The sequence below is a fragment of the Maylandia zebra genome, linkage group LG6 (assembly GCF_041146795.1).
Source record: "Maylandia zebra isolate NMK-2024a linkage group LG6, Mzebra_GT3a, whole genome shotgun sequence".
NCBI classification, from domain to species: domain Eukaryota; kingdom Metazoa; phylum Chordata; class Actinopteri; order Cichliformes; family Cichlidae; genus Maylandia; species Maylandia zebra.
This window is the reverse complement of record NC_135172.1, coordinates 25,635,338-25,652,450: the sequence shown is the minus strand read 5'-3', so window position 1 is coordinate 25,652,450 and position 17,113 is coordinate 25,635,338. Positions and strand designations below refer to the sequence as shown.

General features: G+C 42.2%; 1 protein-coding gene across 2 annotated transcripts; it reads left to right on the top strand.

Annotated features, from left to right (window-relative positions):
• The first annotated feature begins 2,418 nt into the window (after window positions 1-2,418).
• On the top strand, window positions 2,419-16,196 carry klf3 (Kruppel like factor 3 (basic)). 2 transcript variants are annotated; one of them, XM_024799163.2, is made up of 6 exons: window positions 2,419-2,742; window positions 10,054-10,114; window positions 10,560-11,052; window positions 11,557-11,692; window positions 13,713-13,879; window positions 13,975-16,196. In XM_024799163.2, exons 2-6 carry the CDS (start codon window positions 10,073-10,075, stop codon window positions 14,154-14,156), a joined length of 1,020 nt encoding a protein of 339 aa, XP_024654931.2. In that variant the 5' UTR covers window positions 2,419-2,742; window positions 10,054-10,072; the 3' UTR covers window positions 14,157-16,196. The 2 variants fall into 2 exon arrangements, with proteins under 2 accessions (XP_024654931.2, XP_024654932.2); XM_024799164.2 differs by having other exon boundaries at window positions 10,054-10,119.
• The last annotated feature ends 917 nt before the right edge of the window (window positions 16,197-17,113 follow it).

The following is a 17,113-nucleotide window of genomic DNA, read 5'->3' as shown; positions in this document are numbered from 1 at the left end:
CATAGATTCAACCAAAGAAACAGGAACAAACCATGTGTTTTTGTGACGGGCTAGTAACAGAGTTTCTAAAGATATCATTTAAACTTGGTTTCTTGCTAAATTGTTTGTTATGTGGTTCATCTTTTGTTTTACAGCATATGTGCCTGGAATGATTCATAGGTCAGTGTTGTGTCAAGTGGCTTAAACAAAAGTTCCCTGAAAATGATCAGGTACAAGGACTGAACTAAAATCAAGTGAAAAAGAAGCCAGTGTCCAAGGAAAAACTTTGAAAGGCCTTCAGAAAACCTGGAAAACAAGCTCACTTTAAAAAATACAAGAAAGTCTTGGAAACAAAATATAGAGGAGTCAGTAAATCTTTATTAACATCACCAATGAGGTTGTATTTTTATGTTTTTGTTGCTGCTTGTTGATTGGCCATGCTGATTTTCATGAACCTAGAGGAGTGGAGACAAAGAAGGAATTGTAGAACTTTTCCAGCATCTCTAGTTTTGCCTTAGAATAGTGTCATACCTTTCGCCTTTCCTGCTAGTTTATACTTAATATTTTTGTTATCGTTATTATTATCAGGACAGCTGTTTCCATGTAAGTCCCAATTAAGTGGAATTTTGAAAAAAACTTTATTACTAACTACACCTTAGATCATATTTTTAAACTGCGCATTATGTTTTATACTCTTGTAACTGTGAAGCATGTGCAAAAAGAAGACGCATTTACATTTTAGGACTTTTATAGAGTATGTTTTCAGAAAAACAAAAAGTTGAGATAAGCTTTCACAACAAGCACAACTATAGCTTGTGGAAGTGAAATATTAGCGGTTTCTTATGATCAAATTATAGTCAAGTTACAGAAGTAATGTAATACCAGGCTCTTTAAATATGTTGTAATACAGTCTAAACACGTTACAATTTATATAATAATAATAATAATAATAATAATAATAATAATAATAATAATGCCTCACCTTTGGTAAGATAAACATGCATTTAGGGATGGGAATCGAGAACCAGTAGTCCAATTCCTTGGAGTTAGTCTACCTGCCTATTGATCCCGCTTAGCAGTTTTTGCGCTTGTGCTAGTCATCTGATTTCAGCTTAACTGTGAGAGGAGGAAAATAGCAACACAGTCTAGAGCATGGATATGGACATTTATTTTATTATTATTGCACAAAAGGACGAGATAAATGGTAAAGTGGAAAACTGCATCCAGGACAGAAACAACCGCATTATGCTGCTAACACAACTTTGTTTTTTGCAAGCATCTGCACAGATAGCATGCTAATGCTAAGCTAGCCAAGAACCCAGAGGGAAAGCTGAGTGAATGCTGACCCCAGCAGCCAGACCCTGAACTTCAACGGGTAACAAGCAGATAAGCAGTCAGGCTGCAGTCTCACTTTTTACCTGTTCACGTTTCTAAAGCAGAATCACTGTGACAATCGCTTTTTTGTGCTGGTTTTCATCTTTGAAAATTAAGTCATTAAGTAGCTACTGCATTATTTTTTAAGAAGAGTGTTCTGTGTAATATGCGTAATAATTATTTTTTGAGTAAGACTCCAACACTGATCACAACAAACATGCACAAACATTTGACCCACAGCATAAAATTAATTCACATGAATGTAATTTCTTTATTGCTACTTAGCAATGGTGGTGACCTTAAAAAAACCAATGATAACTCAATGAGAATCGATAAGTGATATCGATATCACATCATGCATCCCTACATCAATTAGTTAAATACAACATGCTGCAACACTGTGGAAACTCTAGTGTGATGGGGTGTTTTGCAACAACAGAGCAAAGTTGTGACAACATCAAATTGGGCTTTGCAGTTTTTGTTTGTGGGGTTAGTTTAGGGTGTAGTCTCAGGTCTTCTGCTTTTCGCATCCCCTACAAAATAAAAGCACAAAGCTAATACAGGACAAATGCTCAGAGATGGTAAGAACCTAAATTAGTAATAAAATAAAATAAAATTAGATCATGAAAATATAATGAAATGAAACTTGTAATAGTGGAAAAGCTTTATATATTAAGAAAAATAATATTTAACTGATAGCTGGAACAAGTCTTTCAGTTTACAATTAAGTTTCATACTTTAAGGATTTTGATATTTTTGTACTTTTAATTATAAATAAAAATATGTTCTTTCAAAGTACAGTTTTGCCTATTAAGATCTTAATAGGCTGTTTCTTTCACTTGTTTCTATTCTGTCCATTTCTGAAAAATACGCTATTCAGTCTTATATAAAATTATCCAGATACATTCAGGTTGTAGTAGGAGCGTCATAATCATATCACATTGTTGTTTGTTTGCGTTTAAAACTTGAAATTAGCATTACACACAGAGTGAGAAACACACATAGATACATAATCTGGACCACCCCGCCCCGGTCCCGCCCAGCGGCCAGACCCCACGGAGAACAGACGGCGGGTCATGTGACAGCAGCGGTTTGTGAACGACAAAAGCGGACTCACACAAATGCTCTGCCACAGTGAGACACACATACACAGAGGAGTTTCGTAACTTGGGGAAGTTTTACGGAGCCATCGATCACAGAATCGTCTTGTTGTTGTTTTTTTCCTTGATGTCAGTGACACAGCGGAGGACCGAGCGTCGCCTGCGTCACCTTTTCAGCGGAGAGTCTAATTGAGTTTCTCCCTGGGAAGGGAACCTGTGCCTTTCAGCAAGGCAGCCGCGAAACTACCGTCTCTCCTTGCAGGAAAAGACCGTATACCCCATCTGAGAGGTAAGTCTGACTCGGTGACTTCTTGACAGCATTGTGTCCGCCGGGCTGCCTCACAGGCTGATTTCCTATCGGAAGTCAGTAATTGCAACGTGGTCTTTTAATAAAAGCTGGATGTGGTAGTGGGATTGATGTAGACTATTATTCCTAATAGATTACAGCAGGGAGAAGTAGTCCATAAATTAAATTTGCGGGTTGGGGTTTTAATGAGAACAGACGGCTCGTGCGTAATTTGAGGTTTGATTAATTAATTAGTTAATTACTCACAGCTGTTTTCTGTTCCGTGCCTTCAAATCAGCATGTTTGCTTAATTTATCTTCCTATAACACTGACAGTGGTGAACGTTGTTCTTCTTAATTTATTGATTAATGATTAATGAGCTCAACACTGGCTGTAACTTATGTAACCCGACTTTAGGCTGTTACAAGTCACGGGGAGACGATGCTATTTTGGGCTTTCAGAGCCTTTTAAAAACTAAGGCTGTTGTTAATTAACATAAATGTGGGTTTATTTGTGTATGTGTCTCCCCCCCCCCCCGTCATCAAATAACACAATGCGTTATTTCTTTGTTGTATAAATGTAGATTATAGTAAAGTTATTACTTGGGGATCCTTTTTATCTACTAATTACTACCTTTTTTTTATTCTGTTACATTTTAGTAAGTTTTGAGAAGTACATTTTAGATTATTTAAAAATGGATTCACTTTTTTTTTTTTTTTTTTTTTTTTTTTTTAAATATGTGAGTTGGGGGGAAGAAATATTTCCATATAAGGAAAACGGCAACATTTTGAGAAATGGGTGTTTGCTGGGCTCATCAAGTGAAATGAATCATAAGGACTATCATAATTATTGTTGTTTATTGCGCACATGACTCATTTATTCATAGGTCAGATTGTGAAACTGTAGAGGCTGACGTTGATGCAGAATAGAGCAGTGATTTGAAAGACGAGCCTCAGATTTTGCTGTCTGTCTGTGCTGAGTTCAGTTACAGATGGGAAAATATGTGACAGGTGTGTGTGGGTGAGGGTGAAGGAGAGGGCATCTGCTTGTTTGTTTTTTCCCAAACTGTCACACCTGAGATGTTGTTTCAGTCCTGTTATGTCACTGCATTCTTTACAATACACATCTCTCCCTGTACTCTCCCTCTGTGTTTCTCTGTCTCTCCCCGTTTCCTGTGCTTTGTTTCAAGGCTGAGGCTTGCGTCACGCATTCCACTTGGCATATGAAGCCCTTATCCTGTTTAGAGCCTGGAGAGAGAGAGAGAAAGACGGGAGGAGAGAGGGAGAGAGATGTGGGGGGTGGATGGGTGGAATGAGGGCGACATCTCTCCCCTCCCTGTTGCCTGAAGTTTGTACTTTTGTTTCACTGTTGAGCAGAAAAACACGGATGAGTCGCTGTTCCGTTTGTGTATTACCTGTTTATTTGTCTGGCATTAGTGCAGCACAAACACGCACACACGCCCCAAATACTCCACCCATCCCTACGCCTTTTTTCCTGAATCAACATGCTGATGTTATCTGGTGGAACAAAATGCGCAAGACTGTGTGTACACACGCACGCACATATGCACGCGCGCACACTCTGCTCAAAGGGCATGTGCTAGGGAACATTAGGGCTAAACATTAAACGGGTGGATGTTGAGTAGTTGGTGATTCTCCATGAGAAGTTGAGGAAATAAGGACACGCTGCTCCACAGGCGGCCATAAACGTGAAAAGCTGTGACTAGTTGCACAAGTTTGCAGAGTGACAGGACACGGATGCTTAAACACACACCGAACACTTGTGTGTTCAAACCACTGGATTGAGCCACTGTGACTGTGTAGCTCCTTCTTTACTGCCCCCCACCCCCCCATGTTTGAGGTTCATTGAAGTTTTGTCATATTTTGGTTGAAACCCACTTCATTTTCTTCCCCATTTCTCTCTCTGCCCTGTTCTTTCCACTTCCATTTTGACATAGTTTGGTCAGAGCGGCTGTTTTCTTTGCCCTTTCTCTCCTTCCAGCCCCCCACCCCACCTCTCTTCTCTCAGACTAGGGAGGTGTAATATGTGTGTGTGGAGTCAAACAGGAAACCGCAGGCCCCCTGCAGCAGCACCCCCCTTTTGGCTTCGCTCTCCTCTTCCTCCTCCTCCACCTCCTTCTCCTCTGTACACCCCCCGACCCATCACGCAGTGTGGAAATAATAACAGTCAGACTAAACTCTAAGGGCTTCCGCTTCTCTCCCTCTTCTCTTGTTCTCTCCTTCCCTCTGTCCTCAGTTGTCTGGAAAGCCTCAAAACGCTGCGCACTCTCTCGCGCACCCCGTCAAGTTCGACTTGAGGTGCGCGTGTGTGTCTCTGTCAGTGTTTGAGCCTCGCGACCAGATGAGTCTGGTGTGTCTTTAAATGTGTGTTTCTGAGATGATGGATCCTGTTTCCTCTCCCCTGCTGATGGCCCCCTCTGCCCCCCCCCCCCCCCCCCCCCCCCCCCCCCCCGAGGCCTGCAGCCTCATAGTGTAGTTGAGAGGAGCTCAGGGGGACTGTGTGTGTGTGTGTGTGTGTGTGTGTGTGTCTTTGGGGGCGTAAAAATACGAGAAGTGGGCTGCGTGGCTCGGATGAGGGAATGGGAAGCCAAAATAAGAGGAATGGGGGGGGAGGTTGGGGGTAAGCAAGGGCCTTAAAGCGAGAGGAGTCAAAATTGGAGCATGTGCTGGGTTATTAGGGGAGTCATGAGCAGGAAGTGAGGTAAGGGTTGAAAGCAGGGAGCAAGGGGCTACACTTGGGAGTGAGAGCTTGAAAGGGGGAATAAATTGGAATGAGTGAGGGGCAACAGAAGAAGTGAGAGTACTTTAGGGAGAGGTCAGGAAAGGGAAAAGTTAAATGTTGGCATAATATTGGATGAGTACCTGGATGAGTCATGCAATTAGGATGTTAAATTAAGACTAATGGGCGCCTTTCCTGAAGAGTGTGAATAGGTAGTGAGTTTGTATGTGAGGTTCTCCTTGAGTCGACTGATATCACGACATGAAGCATTACAGGACTGTCACAAGGTGAGAATGACTTAAGTGAAGAGGGGGTAAAGAGGCTAGAAGACGCTAGGCTGAAAATGTGTGTGTGAGTGTATTGTGGCATGTTCTTGGACAAAGATGTTGTCTGGAGGTTTTTGGTCTCTCTGGTGATCTCATCATCTCCAGCCTGTTGCCATTAGAGAGAGACTTTGTGTGTGCCGGCCAGCTTTTGTCTGCGTGTGTTCCAGTATGTGTGCGTGTCTGTAATAATTTAGTCCTTTTAGTGATTTAGTGTGTGTATTCTGTTGAGCTAGCAGAAACGTGTGTGTGTGTGTGGGGGGGGCGGGGGCAGGGAGTCCAAGCCACAATATTTTCCCCTTCAGTCATGTTTTTTTATAACATTCACAGAGGGGGAGAGAATAAGAGTGTGGGGTGGTGTGCGGTTCAGATAAATACAGTAGTAAAGACATGAGCGATTGCTGGGGAGCGAGTGGAGAAGAGTCCAGGGGTGGAGACACAATAGAGGGGTGTAGAAGGTGGTTGCAGAGTGGGTTGGGGCTGAATACACAGTAGTTCCACTGACCTAGAAGGACAATATTTGCGGACATGCACAAACTCAAACCCAGTAGCAGAAAAAAAACCTAGCCCAAGTAGGGCGACTTATTTATCGTGATGATGCAGGAGTTTGGTTTGTTTGTCTGTTTTTACCTGGAAAGGCAATAAAGGAAAAGAGTGCTGACTAATTCCTGTCCTCGAGTATGTCAGTTCAATTTCATAGAAAATAAGAGCACAGTCTAGTGAGAGCTATGACAAATGCAATCAGCCTGATGCTGCGTAGAAACAAGTAATAGGAAAATATCCAAATTAATTAAACCAAAGATATTCAGGTTAATGTCTTATAAGAAAGAACTCTTCACATTTTCATGGAATATGTTTTTGGTTTTGTTTTGTTTTGTTTTTGGTTTTTTGGGGGGGATTCCTGTGGGAACTTCTTAAACGGTTAATTCAGTTATCAGAAATGCTGCTCCAGCTGCAGTTTATCTCTAATCTGCTGAGGCCTTGTGGCCACTGAGGAAGATGCTGCACGGCTGAGTGAAATTTCTTTCCTGTGATTGTTACATTTGTGCGACTCATTGTGCTTATTCTTTCATGAGACACCCAGAGGGAAAGTTTCTCCCTCCTTTGCTTGCCATCCTGCTGTCACACGTTATCTGATGACTCCTTTCTGTTCATTTTCCTGTGTGGTAAAACCCAACCACTAGGCACACGCCTGTTTTTGGATTGAAGCAAATAACGTGAATTATTTGCCGTCCCTGCTGCACGACACCGGGCTCTGACGCCATCGGCCAAATTCTCCCCTGCGTTTACTCGTACCTGTGGCCAACTAACCAGCTGCCAAGAACTCGTTTTCGCGTCTGTCGTGCTAAAGTGTTAATAAAAGGGGAAATGCAAGACTATGTATGACAGGTGAACTCTGAGAGCAGCATGTTCCTGTCACTGCACGCATTCTTTCAAAGAATTTAACATGCACTGAGCGATGCATATGTTGTTCAGTGAGAGATGAAGCCAGATAAGTGAGGCTCTGAACACTTTGTTTGTGAATATACATGTTCTCACTTACAGGCGTACACAGCCCACACCTGCCCAGCCCTAAAGTCAAAAGATAATTAACACTTCCTGTATGACAGAGCCTAAAGGAGCCTCTGAGTTACTCATGCCTGCCTTGCACTAGTGACAGCATAACATTTTCCAGTTTTCCGATCCATTCTCATAAATTAAATATCTCTTGAGCGCCTTGAGGGAATTTCTCCAAATTTGGCTCAAATGTTCACTTGGATTCAAGGATTTACTGATTAAAATTGGCAAAGATTGAGGGTACCGTGGCCCCCGATGATATCCGAAGAACACCTGAAGGAGATTTTGTCACATTTGGCACAAACATAGACTTGTACTCAGGGATGAACCGATTAGACTTTGGTGACCTTACACATTTGGTGAGGTACTGATAGTGACGCTACTCACTGAAACCTGGCTCTGTGATCGTCTGCTCAAGATCCGGAGGAGACACGAACTCAGCCTCACGCACGCGAGTGTCAGTCCAGAGCTCTGATAAATAGGAGGGTTACGTCAGGAACGGCATCCGGTGTAAAACCTGTGCCAAATCAAACATGCAGATCCATCTGCTGTGGCAACTGCTTAACAAGCAGCTGAAAGGAGCTTCTTCCACTAAGTACATCTATGTAGTTTGTATATAACAGGATATAACTGACAACTTAACTGGTATAGAATTACAAATCTACAGTAAGTATAAAGGAAAAATAAAAACAAGGAAAATAAGGTTTGCTTAATATTGTGGTGATGTGGACGTGGCATGAGACAATAACTATTTTAAAATGTCATCTTGGACTTTGGGACATTGTCGTGCATGTTTGTGACGTTTGGGACCAGAACATTTTCTGGTCGTGGTTTCTAATGTTTTTCATCAGTGACACCTTGTTCCCAGATGGGATTTTGTTTATTGTGTGTGTTTGTTTCTGGCAGACCTTCTGCTTCTTTTATACACAGCAGGTATTTGCTGCTTTCTTTTCCTTAATCTGTTCTTCTTTTGGGGGGTTTTGTCAGTGATTTTGTTTTTCTTCCTTTTTTCCGAATTCAGAATCTGTTTGTGTTTCATACTTGGTCTCATTGTCACCTTAATGTGTGATTTACAATGACAATAGAACAACTGCTTGACCTCAAGTTGAACTACAGTACAGTACAAACCCGGATTAGAAAACACGCCCTCAAAACACACCCAGTTCCCACCTGACGGTAGGCTCTTTGTTTCTTTGGAGCCGGGCAAAGGGTGAGGCTTCAGTCGTCATGTTCACACCCTTCCTGAGCCAGCTAGTGAGCATCCTGCTTCACCATTGGTCTGCTCCCCATCTGGGGGGGGGGTGTGTGTGTGTGTGTGTGTGTGTGTGTGTGTGTGTGTGTGTGTGTGTGTGTGCATTCCTATATGTGTGCACTAGGGTGTAATGACTTGTTCTTGCCCATTTGTTAATAATTAAAGGCTAACTTGTCTTCAGACTGTGGACTTTAATCAGGTCACACACACGGAGACTGCCTCAGGGTACATTCTTTGACAGTTCATGTTGCCTTAATGCACCAGCAGACGCGCGCACACACACACAAGCACACAAAGAAGCTAATAAACACCCTCATGTAGCACAAGCAGAGTCATCCCAGCTGCACCTGGCCATTCAAAGCCAAGGTAACTGGAAACACCTTTGAAACCTCACACGCTTTTGATCCAAAATACTCGTGTGTGTGTGTGTGTGTGTGTGTGTGTGTGTGTGTGTGTGTGTGTGTGTGTGTGTGTGTGTGTGTGTGTGTTGCATTCTCGTTAAAAAAAAACCCAGTCCCTTTAATTCACAAGTCTGAATGTCGAGTGTTTTTGATTGACATCGGCAGCGCTCTGTCAAACGCAGAGTACCTGTTTGAAACCATGACTGAGTGGTGAAAAAAGAGGAGATGATGTGTCAAGTTTGACAGAAAAAAATATGTCTGGGGCTGAACCAACGTTGATCGTGCCCTCGCGGTCTCCTTTATGGACGTTGGGGCTATATGTAACTAAGGGTATCTGCTTATCCGTTTTCAGGCGCTCTGACCACAAGACGAATCTTGTGGTCAGAGCCGCTCTGCCCCAAGCAGCATGCCCCTGGTAGGGTCTCCCAAGGCAAATTGGTCCTGGGTGAGGGGCATGACAAAGTGCGAAAGTCAGAAAACACTCCACCTTGATGCCAGACTTGGGCTTGCTGGCCAAGTGCCTGGCAGATGGACTTTAAGCCCGTGGTGCAGCATGGTCCACCCTCCTGTAGAGGAGGACAAGCTGCAGTGGTTGGAGTTTTGTCAGTCAGGCAGCAGACAAAGCAAAGTCTGCAGCTGTAGTTGCTCGTTAGCATTCATGTTGAGACTGTTTGCACATGGCTATATTTAAAATTTTAAACTAAAAGAAAAATTTGACAGAATTATTCTTCTACTTTATTCTGACCATTAATTATGACCTCAGATTTAGGTTCTCTACTGTTTTTGTTTTGTTTTTGTGTTTTTCTTTTTTTGGGGGGTCACTTATACTCACACAGGGGAGTGTGATAGAGGTGCATTATCTGAAGGATGTGTCCTTTTGCTTTCAGTACTTTAAGTAGAGAGGTGACAAATGTTTGAATAAGTTTTAAGTGTTTCTACAATGTTGCATTGGTGCATAAAGTAAATTATTATCAAGAGTGTGAGCTTAGTGTAAATGTCTTCCCTGTATATTGATTTTTGGTGCTATGTGTGTATTCTGCAGGAGTCTGGCGTGTGCAGCCATGCTGATGTATGATTACCCTCCGAAGACAGACATTCAGCCGGTAAGGTGTGTGTGCGTGTGTGCGCGCGCGTGTGTGCGTGTGTGCGCGCGCGTGTGTGTGTGCGTGTACGCGCATTATCATGCCTGATCATGTTTTTGATACCAAACAGCAACCACTACACACGCACCTATACGTGTCTAGACAGACTGGTTCCCACATTCCAGCTCTTCCTGGACAAACAGGCTAATGTACAGTGGACATTTGCAAACAATAGCTACGCACACTGCCAGGCAGTGGGCTAATGAGCACACACACTGTATTCTGAGACAAAACAGTTATCTGCTCCCAAACAGAGCAGTGTTTAAATTTTTTGGCTGGCTGTAATTGTTTGTGTGGCAAAAACATGTTTTCCCTGCCATTCAAAGCAGAATGGAAATTTTTAACCCTCTGCTCTTTTGTCCCCCTTTTACTGCTTCCTCTTCTCTCTACATCCTCTCTTTCACAGTCGTTCTATCCTGGAGTGATCTTCCCCCATCCGCCGCACTTCTACAGAATGCACCCCCTGTCCCACTCTCACACCCCGAACGGGCTGACACACACCCAGATGGAGCCCGTGGACCTGTCTGTCAACAAGCACTCATCTTCCAAGTCCCCTCCCTGCTCCTCTGCGTCGACCCCGGCGTCCCCTCGCAGCTCCCCTGCCTCGCCTTACAGCTCGGCGAGCCGCACCTCTTCCCGCAACTCGCCCCCACACACTCAGTTGCGCTCCTCGCCCTCCCACGCTCTCCCGCCGCCCACTTCCTCCCTTCCATGTCCCACCATTGTATCTCCGGGGGGCCCCGGGGTCATCCCAAAGTCACAGATCATGGTTTCTCAGATCGTACTGCCTCTGCCCATTCTCCCCTATTACCCACCACATTTGCTGAACCAGCCAATAATGATGAACTCACCTGCCAGCAGCGACGATGACCATTTCAGGATCTGGGAGCCCAAGATAGGTGAGAGCAGTTCAGTGTTTGTGTTGCAACTGTACATGAAGCTAAAAACAAAACAAGAAGTCATTAGAGAATCACATTAAAAACACATCAGTGCAGGAGTCATCGTGAAATGTATCCATTTCATGTTGTTACTGCATTTAAATCACATCACTTTTGTGGCATTTTCTTGTTAAATTTGCAAAAATCGTTTACTGATAAATTATCAGTAAACGATTTTTGCAGAGAGAATGGAAAAATTATCAGTGATAATGAGGAAATGTTTTTCATTCCCTCTGTTCTTAGAATAGCACTTTTTTTTTTCCTTTTCTGAGAAGAAAGGTTTCAGTCTAAACTTGACCTCGTGATGGTGCTAGAAGAAACTTTAAGTAAAAAGCCACACTGATAGGATTTATCCTCTGGGGACCTTAGATGCCTGATTTATTTATTTATGTTAACATATTAATTATGAATGTGATTTAGACCTGATCATACTGTCAGCTCACACATTGTTTCATCCCTACCCAGTTCACCCAACGAAGCCTCTGGAGCCGCGAAGTGATACCCACGACCTGCACAAGCCAATCAAAATCGAGACTGAACCCGCTCATGACCCCAGCAGTCACGAGAAGTCATCAGTCAGAGCGATGCCACACGAGTACGAGTAAGTAACACGACGACACTCTGTAGCGAGTTTTGTGTGGACTCAGTGGTCAGCGAGTTGTCACAGCTCCTTCTGTTTTCCATGTAAAAACCCACACGCTGGTGGTGGTGGCCACACACTTCACGTCCCCTGACTCCACACCCCTGTTTCACTAGCGTTTTTGACTCACTCCCTGCTGCCGAAGGTCTTATTCTCTGCTCCCTAATCTGAACTTTTGTTCTGCGTGTTTAAAACAAAAGCATGTTGTCGAGATCATTACATATGCAACGGAATACAACCTACAGTCTTGTTATTAGAGAGTCCTGTCATAAGATATGACTGTTCTTTGCATGTCACTGTAGTTTGAACCATGTCAGTTTCTGGGGCAGTCCCGGGATCAGGGCGGTGCGGTTCTTATTAGCGGGCAGCCAGTAAGAGCCTTGTGTGATTGGGGGGGAAAAAAAGAAAAACACTGACCGAACTGCGTGAACTTACTGGTTATATCCGAAGATTTAGAGCTTATCTCACTTTGATGGAACATAATTGTTAAAATTTGGCTCCATTTCCAAGTCATAAAACAAACGTTGTTTCCAAATGTATTTTATCATCACCTTGATAACACATTAGAAAATGATCTGTCTCCAGCCTGAGTCTGGACACAGTTCTATTTCCTTCATGTTTGTGGAGCCATAATTTAATTTATTTATTTATTTTGTCTTTAGATTCTTGCTTCTGTGAAGAGCACTGGCTATTTGTTATTGTCTGTTCTATTCTTTTGTCTCACTAACAGAGTTTCGGCCACTGGGGAAGTACAGAAGAATATTTATCCTTTTATTTTCCATCAGGCCCAATAGCCACGCCTCACATTAGAAGCTCTTTTCTTTCTTTCCTTATCTAAGACGTCACAAGTTCATGCCAGCCATCTGGGTCCTGTTACCACCTTCATTCCTCTTCCTACTGTTTTTGTTTGGGTTATTTCTTCCTCTTCTGCTTCCTCCTCCCCTCATTCTCCCTCATTATTATTATTATTATTATTATTATTATTATTATTATTACTGTTATTATGATTGATTTATTAAGCTTTGTGTTCATTGTCCAACATCTCCCCTGCACTTTCTTACCTTCCTCTTCCGGTCCCCTCCCCTCTGCAAAATAAGTTTTTCCTCAGAAGAAATAATTGCAAGTTGGATGCACATGTAATAGTCAGCCCTTGCTGGCAGCTAGTGTATGTCAGTGTTTGTGTGTGTGCTGTGAAGTACACCTCGTTTTTTTTACTTTGGCTGTTAGGGCGGTTCCCTTTACAGGCTGCTCTTGTCATCGTGCCAAACATGAAATAATTGGACCTTAAAGGGAAAAAAAGAGGGTGCATCTTTGTGTGTCATCACATCTTGTCAATAAAGCACACACACATCCTCATAAACAATATGTACGTACAGTTACTATACGCTGGTGTGTGTGTGTGTGTGTGTGTGTGTGTGTGTGTGTGTGTGTTAGGGGATTTTCTGCACATTCCTTTATGCAGAATTGATCTGTGTGGAATCATGTTTCAGCACTCAACACCTGCTCTCAACTGACTGACACACACACACACACACACACACACACACACACACACACACACACACACACACACACACAGTGATGAAAGACAACTCCTCTCTTGTAACTGTAAAACTGGTACATTTTGTGCGTTTGTTTGCACACACAAAGAAACAGGACTTGATGTGCTCTGACTGGGAACAGTGTTGCAGATTCACCTGCTGTTTGACAGTTTTCAGTCTCCTGGAGTTGGTCAAGGATAAATTTATAAACATTGATTGACAGAGGTTGACAGGGCAAGGCAAAGGTGTGGCTGACTGGAAAAGGCGGGTTTTTCAGCTTCCTGCCTGGCAGAAGTTGTTATTGCATTGAAGCCAAGTTAAACTGTGGGTTTCAGTGTCATAAGAGAGGACTTTTGCTCCCTCTGCTGGCAACATTAGACAAAGATGGACAAAGCACCAGCGTTTAAAATCTTTTTCTACCCTTTGTGTGTTTCTTTTAGGGGTAACAACCCATCAGTAATAGTCCACTCGGGCACAAGGCACCCTTTCCCTGCTGATTCACCTGACACACTGAAAAAACGGAGGATTCACCGCTGTGACTTCAGCGGCTGCGACAAAGTGTACACCAAGAGCTCCCACCTCAAAGCACACCGCAGGACACACACAGGTGAGCCTTCATTCATATACCAGCCGTGCTTTTCCAGAAGCCTCAAACTTTTTGACATCTTCTAACAAACCTCGTGTAATTTCCTCTCTTTGCAGGGGAGAAACCCTACAGGTGCAGCTGGGAAGGCTGCACGTGGAAGTTCGCCCGTTCAGACGAGCTGACGAGACACTACCGCAAGCACACGGGAGTCAAACCGTTCCACTGTCCCGACTGTGACCGCAGCTTCTCCCGCTCTGACCACCTGGCTTTACACAAGAAACGACACCTCCTAGTGTGAAACCCTCTGCCGTGCAACTTGAATGCAACTCTGTGCTGGGTTCAGTGTTGGACTACACCACTTTGACTTTAAAATGAAATTGCTGGCCTTACCTGGACTGCGACAGGGAGTGAGGAAATGTTTCCTCAGGGTTAATGTTTAAACCCTTTCACCTCATTAAGCCAAAGAGAGGGGAAAAAAAGCTGGTTGCCAGCTCACACATTTAAGACCAGCTCATTTTTATAGAAATATGGTAGCTGAACCAAACCTCTGATCAGCTGTGGAAGGGCCAGACACTTTTTTTTCTTTTTGCTTGCAGCTCCTCAGCTGGCCTGAGAGCAGCGCCCTCTTGTGGCTACACAACCAAAACAGCAGTTCAGTCTGTGCAAGCCACATGGCATGCTCACAAGCTTCTCAGCCCAACATGATCTCCAGCTTTAAAGCTTTTTGTTTCACATGCATTCAAGTAAATGTTTGGGACTTGGACACACACTTACAAATACATTTTTTTTTTTTTGCTCGCTACGCCAATACAATGTGAAACGTTCCAGAATGTATCCTATCACGCCTACTGTGCATTGTGTCATAGATACTTCAGCTTTTCTTTTTCTTTTTAAAACACTCGTGCCAACTTCCTCCTTCGGGATCTGCTATAATTAAAAAACAAACAAACACACCACACACCTCATCTGCCTCTGCAAGCTCAGATCATGAAGTGATGACAGGTTGCTAACGCTCGCTTTCTCTTGTACATACACTCTCTTATTAAAAGCAACTCAGCCTTGGTTTCGTGTACTCGTGGGTTTTAACAGTCTAGTGGGCAGTTTCAGTCAGTGAAGTGTTTTATGTTTTCATTCAGAAATGTGAAAGTTGCTGCACAGGGGCATTAATGTGTCGGTGAGGAAAAAGGCACCACCCGGTCAGTTTAAGGGTAGAAGCAATGAAATTGTGTCTTTACCGATTTCTTATGTTGAGTTTGTATCTATGAACTGTGTTTCGGTTTGAGACGTGACACCGAGGTAGCTTTTATTATTGTGTCACACTTTGATACGGGGTGGGGAGAAAATGCAAAATGCAAGGCAGGGAAATTACAAAATTTTTTTTTTTTTAAATTTTTATATTCAGGAGCAGTTGAGTTATATTCCAGCCCACTCTACACATGCATTTGTTTTAAAAGAAAATTAACTTGTACACAATTAATACTTTATCATTCCCCTAAAAGTCAAATCAGGGATTATTGTTGTAGCAGATATTCTGCTGCCAAACTTTTTTTTTTTCTTTCCTTTTAAAAGTGCCATAAAGGTTTTTAGAGCACAATTTTCCACAGGTGGAGAGCAATACACTTTCTCTCTTTATCTTTTTTTAAATGGCGCCTTTGTACATCTCCAATGTGCACTTTATATATATTTTATAAATATATATATATGTATAAATAGTATGTATGAGTACATTATTTAACATTCCCAAAGCCAGACATTTTAAATCACATCAGGTTGGTTTTTTTTCTGTTGTGTGTTTTTTCTTTTTCTTTTTTTCTATCACACATTTGCTTTTGGGTTTAATTGGAAGGTGTCCAGTTCAGCAGTTGTCTTGTTTTTGTTTTTTGTCATTTTCTAGTCATGTATACAAGAAGGTGTAACCCCGCCATTTATTCGCATGTACACGTTCACACACCCCGAATGTAGCAGCTCAACTGATCTGCATTTGCTCCTCGATGCCTTTTGCAGTTTGTGCTTTTTTTTTCTTTTTTTTTTTGTTTGGTTTTTTTTTTTCCTTTTTGTATCTTTGCAAATACAATTGTCATATTAATATCTATATTTTATAATTCATTATTAGACTGAACGGGCAATTAATGGTTTTTATTAAGCATGATTTTGATACTCTATTACATATTTCTAGTGTTTATGATAAACCCTGTCTTTTTTTTTTCTAATTAAATCTTACCATTGGCAATTCAAAGGGAACTCATCAAACTGTGAACGTATGGTCTTTCTGCAATTTAGCATTTTTAAACAAAATATTCATACCACTTAATAAAGTTATTGCAATATTTGAAGCATGTATCGTTGTTTGTGATTCTGTTTTTTGTTCACCTGTTTGCTAGTGAATTAGCTTATTTTAGAAGAGAAAAGTGTGTGTGCATGTCTGTGGATACTACAGAAGGAGAAAAGGACTTTTATTAATTGGCTAGGCAGAGATTTTGAGCTGGAAAGGATGTAGACTGATTAAGGGTAAGTGAAGAGTGTGCTGGGAAACCAGTACTTTGAGGAGCTGCTGAATGAAGAACATCTGAGGGAGGAGAATAAATGGAGAAATTATAACAAATCGGGAAGTGTGGGCAACGATGAAGAGTGGAAAGGCAGGAGGTCCAGAAGACATACCTGTGGCGGTATCAGTCGGAAAACTTTACATAATTTCCTCAGGGAATCAGTCACAGTTTCTCCAAGATGGTAAGAACAATAACTAAATATTTAATCTTAAAAATTATACATTATATTACAAAGTTATAAAATATAACTAATATACAAATGACTCTAATTATAAAAATTCCACCATATAACACAAATTACATAAATATATAAATATGGTTGATATTAAGGTGCTGTTGCCCAGTGTGTACATTTGTTTTACATGGAGGGATTGTACAGTGAGATAGCCACAGGCAGGAATAAATGGTGCAGATGCCTAGGAGAGAGGGACTTCAACTAGATTGTTTAAAACATTCTTGGAGTATGAGAGAATTCCTGGGGAATGGAGAAGTGAACTGATTTTTCAAGAATAAGGTGGTGTAGTAAAGACAGGTATGATCTGGGGTGATGATCAGTGAGCAGCAGTGCAGCTTAATAGTGCGAAAGAGCGCAACGGATGTTAGCTTTGCTTTGAGAGTGATGATAGAGAAGCACAGAAAGATCAGAAGGAGCTGGACTGTGTGTTTGTCGATCTAGAGAAAGCATATGATAGTAGTACTGAGAGAGGAA